The 13,799-nt window shown below is 46.5% G+C and overlaps 1 protein-coding gene across 6 annotated transcripts in view; it reads right to left on the reverse strand.

Annotated features, from left to right (window-relative positions):
- SGSM2 (small G protein signaling modulator 2) overlaps positions 1-13,735 on the reverse strand; it is a 47,213-nt gene extending 33,478 nt beyond the window's left edge. For 3 of the 6 annotated variants that reach the window (XM_068656197.1, XM_068656198.1, XM_068656194.1), the window contains exons 1-2: positions 13,511-13,735; positions 7,834-7,909 (exon numbers count right to left, since the gene is read on the reverse strand). In XM_068656197.1, coding sequence (XP_068512298.1) covers positions 7,834-7,909; positions 13,511-13,567 — 133 coding nt within the window. In that variant the 5' untranslated portion in view covers positions 13,568-13,735. The remainder of the gene's footprint in view (positions 1-7,833; positions 7,910-13,510) is intronic. The other 3 variants (XM_068656200.1, XM_068656196.1, XM_068656199.1) reach the window with 1 other exon arrangement.
- Between the last annotated feature and the right edge of the window lie 64 nt (positions 13,736-13,799).

Genomic DNA, 13,799 nt, shown 5'->3' on the forward strand with positions numbered 1-13,799 from the left:
AAAAAAAGAAAAAGGGGCAACAGATCTCTTATTTTTTTGTCAGACCCCAGAAATATGATGCTATTTAGAAGCCTTGAGACAATTTCCTATAAACCCCAAAGCATAACGCATCTGTTCCTAATGGAACTGATTTTCAGAGGAACTGCAAACCTGCGACTCCAACTGAACTGTCTGGGAACAGCTTGTTGTGCACACAGACACGCAGGACAGTTCAAAAATGAGGTCCAGGCAAGCTCCAAATCAATTTCCTGTTCCTTTCATGGAACATCTGCTAATAATTTGTTGCCATGCTTTGAAGAGGAGGCAGAGAAAGGGTTTCTATCGGGAATTTATTTCTCACCTTAAAAATGAACAAAGAAAGGTTTCCCACATTGCTACTTTCCATGATTTTACTGCAAGTTTGTGGATATTTGATATTCTTCTAAAAGCTTTATTATCTTGCAGAATATCACTGGATGAGGATTTCTGCAAAAGAACTTATTTAAGAATGCATTTCTATTCCTCAGTTGATTCTATTTTCCTGTCGTAACCTTTAATCCAGTCCTGTAACTTAGGGCCATGAAGGAAAATATTTCTGACTCATGATTTTTCATTACTCGGGGCTGGCAATCATGACGCTTGGTGACTCTGATAATTGCTCGGATTTCAGGTCCTGAACGAGAAAAAGCAGAACACAAGCTCCAGCATCATAGAGTCATTGGTTCCTAATTAGATCTTCTCTTTCAAACACAATTAACTTTGTGCAAAATGGGATAACAAGTCATCATAAAGCTAATGAAGAAAACAGTCCCACAACTAACTGCATTTGTGTTGTTAACCCTTAGGCATGTTACCAGCCTGGGCTCCCAACTAGCAGCGCAGGCCCCCCCGCAGCTCAGGCACACTGCTAACCCCGAGCTTCCCCACGCTCCCGGCCTGGAGCAGTCACCAGCCACGCTCATGTTCAAAGGCCTCCTGGTCTGCCTTTGCCAGCTTTGACAGAGACATTCTGCGGGATTTCAATTAAAACTATTTGATTGCATTCCTGCAACCATTTGCAGACCCTGAAACTTAAGCACTTAACCAATCTCAGCCTGAGCGTCTGGCGGTGTGCTGCAGAAGATGCAGCCTCCCAGCTGCTGCCCTGCTGTCTGCCAGCTCCAAAAGGAACGGGGCACCAACCTCCTGTACCTGGTTAAAGCTGGGAAGTAACTGTGAAAAGGTTTGATAAAAAGGCTCTCTGAAATAAAAGCGAGGGGACTTCGTGCCTCACAGCCCCCAGCCCGCCACACAGGCAGCAGGTCACGGAGCACACGATGCCCTGCCTGGGAACACCGGGGGTGCGCTAACACGCACACGGGTTAAAGACAGTGCCTCAGGGTTGCTGTGCCCGAAGGGCAGCACTAACACCAGCCAAGTACTTCACAGAAGCCATTTTCATTCTTGTCAGTCTGGAGCCCAGCTCTGATGTAACACAACCAGTCCAGAGTCAAAAGCAGATATTCTGGTCTTGCTGCACTGAAGCATACACAGGGAACCTGGACGAGGTACTGCACACCTCAGAGAAATTATCCTGAGAAGTACAACATTTCCCTATCGGCTGGGCGTTACGCTATGGACCTGGAGGTCACCCCCAGAATAAAACAGCCTCTCACTGCAGTGCCCTGAACAGAGCTCGCTTTGTGCATCTCCTTCTCCATCATCACACAGGCAGAAGAGATTTGGCTGCTACAAAAATAAATAAATAAATACACTTAATACTCATAATGCTTTAAGAAGGAATATCATCAGGAACGAGGGGGCCACTTTGGGAAGCTGTGCAGTGGCATTACACTGCCTGCTTTGGCTCCAGGGTCAACTAGACATGAGACAAGCACAGCCACGAGGGATGTGAGTGCTGCAGCTGTCACCTCTCCTGCAGCGCAAGGAGCTCCAAAGGACAGTGGGCACCAAGCACCACGGGAGAAAAGGAACGGAGAGCGGCAGTGACCTAGCAATAAGCCTGTCCAGTCCCCAGCACAGCTCCCGTGCAAACCCCAAAAGGTCCCAGAGGAGGTCTGGTGCCACAGCTGCATGGGACAGCAGGGGAACGCCCCCCCCACTCTTGTCTCCACTCACATCCCAAGGACCACGTGGCAGAGACTCATGCGATGCAAATGTGCAGTCCTCACAGAGGGGCTGAAGGAAGCCCAGCACAGCGTTCAGTACCGCTCTACAGCTCAAAATCAGAACTGGCCTTTGCAATTCAACCGCTTGGGGATTCTGCACTTTTTAATTAATGGGTTTAATTACTGGTAGCAGAGTTATTATTCAGGCCAAAAATATGCTTTTCATGCTGCTCAACCCTTCTCTGATTCAATTAAAAATCTCACTGAAGATGCAAGTCCTGCATGCCTTGCAGTCACCATGTTACCTTTTCTACTTGTGCACTGCTAACCTCCCTCCATAGTGCAGCAGCTACATTCACTGGGACAAGCAGGTACACTGGATTTACACCTACATAACACACATGTTGACTCTGGTACACCTCAGCTCTTGGTAATCCACCTGATGTTTATGGCTATTATGTCACAGTATGAGAATTAACAATTAATTCACTTAATACACTCAAAATATTTACTCTGAGAGAACAAACTACCAAGACTTATTTTAAACCATATAAGAACACCTTTAAATTATAAACCAGGTAAAGCATAAATACATTCAATAAACAATAATTTAATTACAACTCAATTTAAAGTTCACATCTCCTTTAAAACAAATATGAAGTCAATGTTAAACATTTTGTACAATGCCAGTTCTTGGCAGCATCCCTGCTACACTTAAGTATTAATTACACCAAGCAGAGCGATACAGTTAACTTCACTGAGGAAGTATTGTCTGCTCAAAGTTTGTTTTGAGCTGGAGCAGTTATCAATTTACCTTAAAAACCAAGGCACATTTACTACATTTAATTACTATTATTACAGGAGCAATATAATTTCTGGCTACATAACCCATTCATAAAGCAGCAAGTACACACCGTGCACACAGATTGCTTTCAGTCTTTTCCAGCTGCAGGCTCCCCCTGCCCCTTTCTTTTTCCTCCTTCACCAAATAACACACACAAACGCAGCACAGCGTTTGGGCAGTCGGGGCAGTTATTGCAGCTCTGCAGACGCAGTAAACAAGCAAAACACAAAGTGCGTTAAACAAACACCACAACGATAACGGAGCAGAGGCCAGGGCAATAAACCTCCCTTTATCTACTACTCAGATAGGTGATTTAGCTGTAAAGCAGCCCGGCTCTCACACCCGCCTCAGAGTTGGGGCTGCCGTGCTGCACGGGGGGCCTGGCGTTCACCCAGGGTGGCAGGGAGCTCAGCCAGGCAGGCGGCACCGCTCAGCACCGCGCGCCCACATCTCTGCACTCGCTGCAGGCGCAGCAGGGAGCTTCTACGCTGCCCTGCCCTGCCGCACAGGGTGCTGATCAGACCTCAGCTCCAGAAGTCACTTTCCAGATTTGTCAAGTTCACTGGAGAAAAAGAACAAAAGGCTGCTGCTGTCCAGCCTCTTTCCAAGGCTCCGGTTAGACTTACTACAGACATCTCATGCTCCTCGCAAGAAGTCACAGCATCCTGAACTACAGGAGGAATTTACGAAGAGAAATACTGGAAGTGAATATTGGGACTGATTCATAACAACAAGAAAATAGCAGTATTTGAAAATAATGCAATTTTCAGGAAGAAGCTGAAGATTTTCCAATAAGTTAGATATCTATCTCAATCAATTTAAATTAAATTGAGTTAATCTTCAAATCTCTTACTTCCTTCAAAAATCCTAAACTAATATAATTCATCCTATAAAACAATAACAACAACAATAAAAAAACACACATTCTTTATGATTTAATACGGCAATAAAACTGGGAAAAGAAAGTGAAGAAAGAAAACCAGAAGAGTTAACACTACCTATATAAAGTCACAGAAAAAAATATCACTTTCTAGACACTTACAAAGTTCTGCTTTTAAGTCACAGAGTTTTTCTTCTTTTTTTTTTTTTTTGACAAGATAAGGCAGTCTTGTCAAGCACAAGTTCACCTTCCAGAAAGTCTTCTGTACATTTTTTCTTTGTGAGTTTATTTATTTATTAATGAGAGGAGAAAATGAGAGTATATATTAAAAGCCGAGCTAATGACATATCTTGACTGGATACAGAATAAAAGAGACCACTTGGAGGAAACAGCCCTGTGAGATTCACATCAGCTACATGCTCTCAAAGGGAGCATGATCAACATTCAGGCAATCTTGTCTTTGGATTCATTCACAAATAAGAAATGTTTTCTGTATGAAACTGATTTAAACAGATTTCTTATTCTTTGCTTCCAGCAGCCTGTTGCTGTCAGAACTAAAGACAGGCAACCATGCAGAATACGACTTCGAGCTGTGGGTAGCTGACAGACAAACACGGTAAGTGCAATGTGCTGAACTGGAAAGCCCAGCTTGCCGGTTACTGGTAAACACACATCCCATAAGCACAGCGATAGATACAAGAAAAGCTTCCTTTATCTTCCCTCCTTCCCGTGGAAATGTAAAGCTGGGAAGGGCTTGTGCTTCAGGTGACAATGCGGCCAGCCACAAATCCTTTAGGGCAGCTCGTGCAGGGAAGGGTGCAGGAGGAGAGCAGCAGTGTTTGTCCCTGGCCTGCAGGGATGGCACTCGGCTGAACAAGTCACGGACCACACGTAACACAATGTCAGCTGCCATTGCCAAGGCAACAGCACCAGATAACCCAAGCTGAAAACATCCACATCTAGTTCCTAACAGAAATGCCTGTCCACAAAAAATGTAAAAACTGAAACAGCTACTGGGAATTCTGCTTGAGCAAGGTGCTCGGGGCTTGCCTGTACCAATCTCCACACGTGCTGTAAATCACACACGGCACAGCCCAGCATGGTTTGCCCTTGCCAAAACACAAGCAGTTGCCGTAACAGCAGCATATCTGAAGCAGCTGAGCAATAAACCATCAATTTAGCTCGCTCTGCAGCTGCACTGCTTCTGAGACACAGATTGAGCCCCTGCCTCCAAACGTATTGAAAAAGGCCTGAAAATGAAGATCTGTGCAAGGTCATCTGATCCCCAGCTGCCCTCAGAAGACCGAAGCACACCTGCTGCAGAGGGATTAAAGGATCCCTCAAGAGTTGGACTTGATGATCCTTAAGGGTCCCTTCCAACTCAGGATATTCTATGATTCTATGATTCTATGATTCTCTGTCCTTACAAACCCGTGTGTACTGTAACAGAGACGGACTTGAGGACATGGGAAAAGTGGCACTCACTATTTAAGTCCTAGTGGTACCTTTAGCCATTTAGGATCTAGGAGAGCTAGGAAATTTTCAGATACTGGTGCAAACAGGCCCTGAAAATCAACTACACCCTGTATTTAAGTGGCTCTTGCTAAACTCAGCCTTGCAGAGAGTAAAATGATTCACAAGAACTCTAAATTTATAACAAAGATTCACTGAAAATGACTCATGTACTGAGCCAATCTAATTTTAAACAAAGGGAAAAACCTCCTGAAGCACACAAAACTGGAATGGGGAAGAGAACTGCACACACAAAGAACCCCAGCCAGGAGCAGTTGGCCAACCTACTGGGAACAGCCTGTCCGTTCAACTAGCCAAAGTGACGGCGGCAGATTCAGCTTCACCTACTTCTGTTTTAAAGTTAATTAAGTCGTACGCTCAAAGCAGCAACCTTTCTGCAGGTTGGAATACTTCCTTAGGACAGGTAGGACTGCTAGGCAATAGTAAGGCAGCTGATGAAGAGTTCTAAGTTCTTCAGACCCTACCAAATTGAGAACGCAAACCCAAACGGAGTCACGGCAGGAGAGAGAGAGAAGTATTAAGATTTTACAGCATTCCTAATTTTGGACAACCAAATTCTAACAGAAATAGCTGCCACCCCAGTACCCCTTACATCAGCATTGCAGCACATCTTACAGGCTGTAATTTCAAAGAGAGAACAGACACACAGCACTAAGAGCAATCCAGAACAAACAGGCAGCCTGCAGCAAGGACACGGAACAAGGTTTTCTTCACCTGCTCCTATCTCAGGACCATTTCCCTGAGTTACTCCTTCTCCTCTCTATAATATAAACATGCAGCAGATTACAGGAAAATACTTAACATAATGACAGATGCAAAACACTGTATATGCAGAGCACATATATGACAAAGAATATGGTCATTCATGTAGTAAATCTGGGATTTCTTGTTTCAAACAGAATTGATACAAGAGCCTATATTTGCCAAGTTCTTCATGCATCCAGGAAAGCCCCAAGCAAGTGTGAAATACTGATGAATGGTATCAGCAGAAAAAGGTCACTGTTCTCAGAATTCTGTGTTCAGTAGTGCGTCAATACTTACTGCTCTAAACAATCCACCTATCTTCAAAGCCAAATCTAACTTCCACTCTTCTTAACCTCTCCACTGTCATTAACATATAACCGGGTATGTTTGGCTGCAAATGCACCATTCTGTGCAACCCAGAAGTGTTTAGATGATGGCTGTTCTCCAATTATTCTTAAGCATCGCTCTGAGTTAGGTCTTTGATTTGAAGCATGAGGAGAAAGAAGCCAAGAGTTCACAGATCAATGTGCCTCTAGAACTGTTCATAGCTTTAATTCTCAGTGATACCTTTTTGTGGTATTTTTCCACACACTGAAGTCAGATGGATAGTGTTAAATTTTTATTTAACACTAGCCCAGTAAATAATGGGCTGGATTACAGAAGTGTAGGACCAACATTCAACGGTTCCTTTTCAGGCACCTGAACAGAGTGACTAAGTCTCCAAAGGAGTACTTGGTATGAACTCCTGGGAGCTGGCCCCTACTGAGAATCCTGCATCGGAGCATTCTTTATCCACCAGCCCACACAGGGTCTGCTTCACTTCATCATCACAATCCACACGCACACAAATCAGTCTGCAGGAACCAAGAGAACAACAGCCAAGTTTTGTAATTTATTCAGCCTTTGATCTTTTCACAGAGAGTTCTGAAACACCAGCTGTCTTTGATGGATGTGATATTATCTCCGAAGTTTTATTTTCTTGTTAATTCTTGGTAATTTCCAAAACACAGCCATGAGGAAAGTCACCAGCACAATGGCTCACTGATTATATTTAAAAATATACAAGAATATCCACAGTGACAAAGCCTAGACCCTCAACCTCTCAAATGCACCATTTTTGTAACACAGCATTCAGGTCACAGTGGAGAGCAGAGAAGTGTTGTGAAGATCTAAAACATGCCAATTACCCAGTGTGGTGATGCTGGCTATGAAAGTCACTGAGGATCACACAGATTTCTGTTTTCTGTTGTTGCTCTTCTTTTAAAAGATGGCAACAGCTCTTTCAATAGCTTTCTGGGATGGACTCTGCCACCTTTACTCAAAATGAGAGATCTTATTCTACAAATAGATTGAGAGAACTTACAGAACAACGTGCCTTTACCTGGAAGGCAGCTGCCAGACTTGAACCCAAGACTGCGAAAACTTTATCTTTTGCAGGTTATTCTCTGGGTTGCAGCTTAATAGTCACTTATCTCTGAATGCATACTTTTAACCTATTAATGCCTCCTAGTAAATCCCTTGTTGTTCTGGCTTGGTACTGGTTTTGGATAATGCCATTTAAAAAAGTTACTTTCTTATTTGTAATGTACACATGGATGTAGCAAATGTAAAGGGAAGTGGCATGGGCCTGAGCTCCATGTTTTCCTAATACTGAAATCCCTGTATTTACCCCCGTCAGCAGAATAAATATATTTCTATAAGAAAAGTAAGGCTATGCAGTGTTAATTCTTCTGTGTGCCATTTACCACATAAGGCGATGATATGACTGCTGTCTTCATGTACAAATTTCCTGGTGACCGCTTCTTCCATGATCTGCTTTACCTAAAAGAGAAAAGGAAAAAGTGATTGTAAGATCCCAACGTAAACAAGCACAGCACTTGGGAGTTTCAGTTTGTTTCAACCTTTAATCGCCTTCTCCCCATCAGAAGACCGATAACTCATTTAAGTTACTCTTTCCAGGGAAGAAAAGATAACAGCATTTAAGAAGGGGAAGAGAAGGACAAAACTCAGCACCTTTTTGTGTGGGGTAAACTAGTGGGAGCACAAGGACAAGTCTGTTTGGAGCAGACCTCTCGAAAAGACTGAATTATTTCAGGGCACCCAGAACGACCTCAGCAGAAGCTCCAAAGGACTAGCAAGGCTTGTTATATGACGTGTCCTTGGCCTTCCTGTGCACAGTTACTTCCACTCATTAAACAAGACTGTGCATTGCTACATGCTCTTTCCACTTGAGGCATTGTGCTCTTTTTCAAGCAAAAAGTACCTCCGAGCTACCCAGGCATACATCCTAAGCAAGGTTTACGGCGACCTTTCTCCCATTCTGGCTGGGAAGAGAACCGAAGAGCAGGCAGACCACAAAAGGCTCGTGGGGAGGTACAAGGCAGTGACATTTTGCAGCCAGTCACACAAACGTTTCCTGACACCGTATCTCTGTGTGAGTGGATTAGAGCAGAAAAAATAGCACATTTTCGAAGAAATCACCATCGGTGTCATCTGTGCCAATCTGGCAAACCAGAAGGAAAGCCCATAAGCACAGACACATCCTTTGCTGTTTTCTCATCCACATCTGCTAGAAGCGCGGCATCTCGCTCAGTTGGAAAGGAAGCGATAAGACAGACTGCCTCTGGAAACAGTCACACCTCTGATTGCCTGTACGTACATCTACAAAGCACACGTTTTAATGGATGGATGTTGTTAATAACTGGGGACTTCAGATGTCAGAGTAATTACAAAGGATGTTCTCACAGCTCTGCTGTGCCAGACACTATACAAAAATAATACAGTACCCATAAAGACAACAGTGCCTTCAGTTAGAGCTTCTAGACAAAATTTAACAATTACAGCAACTAAAATAACATTTATCACACTTCTTACTGATTTAAAACAAAGCTCCCCTACAATTTCAAGGCTGATGTGTCAAGCTCCAGGGGGAATTCGCTACAGATTACTGACTTGCAAAAATTAAGGAAGAAAACAGACAAATCTTCCAATTGGGCCCTTTATAGAGAGGCTGCAGTTACCCTCCATTCATCTGCTAGCTCGTTCCTCCCCCAGTGGCTTTCTTAGCCTGATGCCAGATGAAACCTATTTGCCTCAGTCAACTCATTTATCAGGCACTTATTCCTTTCTGGCCATGGAGCACCTGCTTCTCTAGAAACAAATCCACAACCATTTTTGGCTTTTCTCATTGTGAGCTATAATTACAGGGTTAGGACATTCTGCCTAAATAAATGCCACATCACTTTTAATATACGGAAGTAACTGCTATTGTAGAAAAAGATTTAACAAGATACTCTCTGCTACCAACTTTTTTTTTTTATCTTGAAAACCATTTTTATGGCAGCCCTAGAATCCAACAGAGTGAATTATCTGGCAGGTAATCAGTGTCTCCCCACAGGCAACTCTTTACCCACAAGCTCAGCAGCTCAGCCTGTCCATCAGTCAGCTCGGTGTGACCTGAGTGCCAGTGCAAGCGGCACAGCAATGCCTGCCCCTGCGGCTGGGTTTTAGTGCCTAGGAGACATCGATCCCTGCTTCTCAGCAGGGCTGGCAGCCGTGTGCTGAGCTCTCATTGGGCTGCACCTGGTACCTGGTGTAAGCAGTTCGAAGTTAGCTGGGTTACTGCTTCTCCATAGCATCGACAGGTCCAAAGGTTGCACGCCTTCCCTCCCGGTGCTGGCAGCAGGAGCTGCCGGAGCAGCGCTTCGCCAGCAGCTGGGCTCAGCATCTGCACCACTCTGCCCTGATGACGAGGTGGCCGCTGGCCACGAACGGGCTCTCCTCAGAGCCCCACATTCTGGACCCAGCTGATCCTACAGAATTAGTACTTAACACACAGGAGCCCTCAGGGTTGCAAAGAAATATTGGAACAACAAAGCAAATGTGTAAGAGGCTCTGAAAGCAGGAATGTTTTATAGCTGAGGACTTCGAGTATCTTGCGCTTTATAAAACTGCCTCGCTGTTCTTGACAACATCAGCCCCCAGCATGGCAATGTGTTTCTTTCCGGTGGCATTGCTGACATGATGGTAAGAACCTTGAATTACTGGGAGGTGGAGGAGTGACAGGATATCAAGAAAAGAAGCAATGGTGTGAGAAGGGCTCTTGGGTGGGCGCTCTCATAGGAAGCACCCTAACTACCCAAGAAGAAAAAAAAAACACCTGCAGCAACAGTTCAAAAGAAAAAGGGTTGGGATGCAATAACCAACATGACTGTTGGCAGATTTTGGATCCAGGCCCTCCAGAGCTAAGCAGTGCAGACCAGGCAAGCAATCCATGGCTGTCCCCAACCGCTGTCAAATACAGAGCAACCTTTTCCAATTTCCAGGAGGCCAGTGCACGCCAGCAGAACGCATTTCGGAGCGTAGACAGTAGAGGTGAAGATTCAGAAGCTGGAATGCACTGTTCTTCAATCCCACGTCATCCCTCACTGCCACGTAATTCAGGGGCGCTTCAGGCAAGCAGCTGAAGCAAACAGCTCTGATCAAGCGGAACGAGCCCTCCCCCTGCCCTCCCGCTCTCTGTGCAGGGAGTCGCGCTGCTGGGGCTCTGCTGCCCGTTCCAGGGAGGCTCCTGGCAGCGAGGCTTTCGGAGCCTACACAAACACCCACCTGCAGACACTGGCGGACCGACCAAACTGCCAATTAATCTCATTAAAAGAAGCACGAACACACACCACGCTGCCCCCCCGTACAGGTACACAGACCTACTAAAGCTGCCGGACTGCTTTCAGCACCACACTTGCTGCCAGGGCGAAAGGCTGCCTCCTCCAGCTGCACCCGCATCGCCTGCCATGCCTCACCTCTCCGTCCACGACCCACAAGGAGCAGTGCAGCAGCAGAACCACAGAAAGCTGTACTTCACCAGCCTGCTACAACAGCCTCCAAAGACACTCAGCTCTCCCTGGTAAATGCAACAGCCTGCGTACACCAAAAGTTTAGCGACCCTTAGAAAGCAAGGATGGAGAAAGATCTAACCACCTGAGTAAAAACCTTGGCATTTGAGGAGCAAAGACCATCACGATGGGATGCTGGAGGAGCACCACTGGGACAATGCAGTGTCAGAGGCACTGAACAGTGCTCACCAACCACAGGAATAACCAGAACCACAGTTAAAATGCATGGCATTTATCCCTCAAAGAAGAACACCTTATCTCCAACACCCTTGCCTTCTTTGGCTTGTGCAGCTACTGTCCATTTCATTTATTGATCGCTCCTGCTGTACTTTCTGTTACTCGTGATGAAGAACTGGGTGCTGTAAATACAAGCAGGTAAACAAGTCCCATATTCCTGTTCAGAACTTGTTGCACTCTAGCTGTAAGATGACCAGCTGCATTTCTGAAGTGCTCTGAAACCTTCTTTGGTGAAACTGCTAAGGTTAATGTTATCCTATTTGTTTCACAGCAAGAAAGAGTGCTGGTTTTAAATCCAGAAAGGGCAAAAAAATTTCATTTCAGTAGGTAGACCAAATGGCTAAAGAAAGCTTGTTTTATGAGCCTACTTGTCACAACAGATTTTCCTGCAGAGAGAGATAAATGTTTGAAACATGAACTTACAAGCAGCCTCAGCATGAATCCCAGTAGAGTCAAATTTTGAAAACACATTACATGTCCTCCTTCCTACTAGAGGCAACAAAACACATTCTTTACCAGTGGGGAATGGAAAATCCATTTGAGATAAAGCAAAAAGCATTGCATTTCCCCAAAGGAAAAATGCAAAAGTTTTTGCTGAGAGGGAGAGAAAAAAAAATAATTAAAAAACCACTTTGCACCAAATGACTTGTAGAGATTGCCCTTTTATATTTTGTGAAGACAACTGAATTTTAATGGGATTGGTGTAAACAACATACTGAAGAAACAAGCTTACTCTGAACTCCAGTAGATATTGAGTTGATGTGGAAATTAAGCAAGAAGATGAAGAGCCTGCATTTAAAGGACAAAGGGAGGGAGTGCAGCTTTGAAAACGTACACAGACTACTCAAGTTTCCAAAGCAAGGAGACCAACACACAGAATACAAACAGGCAGGTACAAAAGGCTGTGTGAAATGTCATACAGGAAAAAAAGGAGGCGGAAAATTCTACAGGATAAGTTTATTTACCGTCATTAAGGGTGGCATAATCTGTTGGCTGTTATACTAGAGATTTGCATTCAATTCCTGGTTCCACTGACCAATTGTTTTCAAAAAGGTCTCCATCTCAGTACCTGCAGCTGCCTCTTGGTACTATTTATATGAATGGCAGCAGAGCAGGCAGGATCCCCCCCCCCACTACAGGTCTGTGCAGTGCACAGCCAAGGGCTGTCACCTTGACATAAGCACAATTATCAAAAAATTTCTCGTTATTATTTTACTGTGGAAAGTTCTGGGCAACCTCCCCCAAAAGCCAAGGCAATATAAATCCTCTTAGAGAGCATTTTGTGGAGTGAGAGAAAAAAAAAAAAGCAAAAACCAAAGCAGATATGCAGATAACATAGTGTATGAATAACACTTCCAAGTAATTTAAAAGCCAGAGTCCAATTGAAACCACTTTAGAGACTTTGAAAACAAATTAGCTTCAGCTTTTTTAATTATATACGCTACTTGTTCTCAGTTCAGGCTGGCTTGGGTCACGAAAATCCATTTCACTTTCGCTCTCACGCATTAGCGCAATATTGCACTGCTCAGACTGGGAGAACATTTCTCAGATTTATTTATATACTCAAACATTAACCCAGGAGAGCAAGTGCTCGCAACTCGAAATCGAGCTTTATGCGATCGTGCCTCAGAGCTGGAAGTTTAAGCTGTAATTTCCAGTCGAAGCGGGGGCTCTGGGCCGTGCCAGCCCGCGGTGCCTGGTGACAGCGGTGGCTGCTCCGGCCGGGTCACGCTGGGACACGGCCCCACGGCTTCGTGCTCGGGGTGTTCGTTACGTGGCAGGGCCTGGACACCCGGTATCTCCCGGTTCCAGCACCGGGGACTGTGAGGGCAGCGGCTCCGGGACCCTCGGCTTTGCAGCACCTTTTTGGGGTTGCCTTGAGGCACGCTGCTCTGCCGCCACGTCCCATCTCCCCAGACACCAACCGCGTGAGGAGGGGACGGCGCGGAGGGGTAATTACCTTTCAGGCACAATTTATTGCTGTGATGGAGAAGCGTTACCCCTCGGCTGAGCCCCCCGCAGGAGCCAGCAGCCGACACGGGTGTGCCTGATGTGCCTGAGCGCCGCACGGGCGGGATGCGGGGCAGCGGGGCTGAGGCGCTGCCGGGAGCGGCGGCACCGGGACCCGCACAGCGCTGCCCCCCGCCCGCTTCTCCTCCCGGGGTCACCTCAGGAGGAGCCGCAACGCGCTGCGGAGGGCGCTCACTGAGGCGGCGCCCGGCAGGCTCAGCTCGCCCTTACCGGCCCCGCAGCCCTCCGCAGGAGCCCCCCGGGACCCGCCGCCCGCCCTCACCTCCTTCTTCACGTTCCACAGCAGCTTCTCCTTCGCGGCGTCCGCCGAGCAGCTCATGGCGGCGCGGGGCCGGCCGGCCGCCCGCGGGGCCGCCCTCAGAGCCGCCCGCCCGCACGGCCGGCGGAGCGCCCGCGGCGAGAAGCCTCCGCCTCAGCCCCGGCCCCGCTCCCGCCGCGAGTCGCCGCCGCCATCTTCCGCGGCCCCGCTGACGTCACCGGCCGGGCCTCCCGCGGCGGGGCGGCGCTGAGGGGGCGCTGAGGGCCCGGGGCCGCGGCGCCCCCTGGAGGAG

The sequence above is a fragment of the Anas acuta genome, chromosome 19 (assembly GCF_963932015.1).
Source record: "Anas acuta chromosome 19, bAnaAcu1.1, whole genome shotgun sequence".
In the NCBI taxonomy this organism is placed as follows: Eukaryota; Metazoa; Chordata; class Aves; order Anseriformes; family Anatidae; genus Anas; species Anas acuta.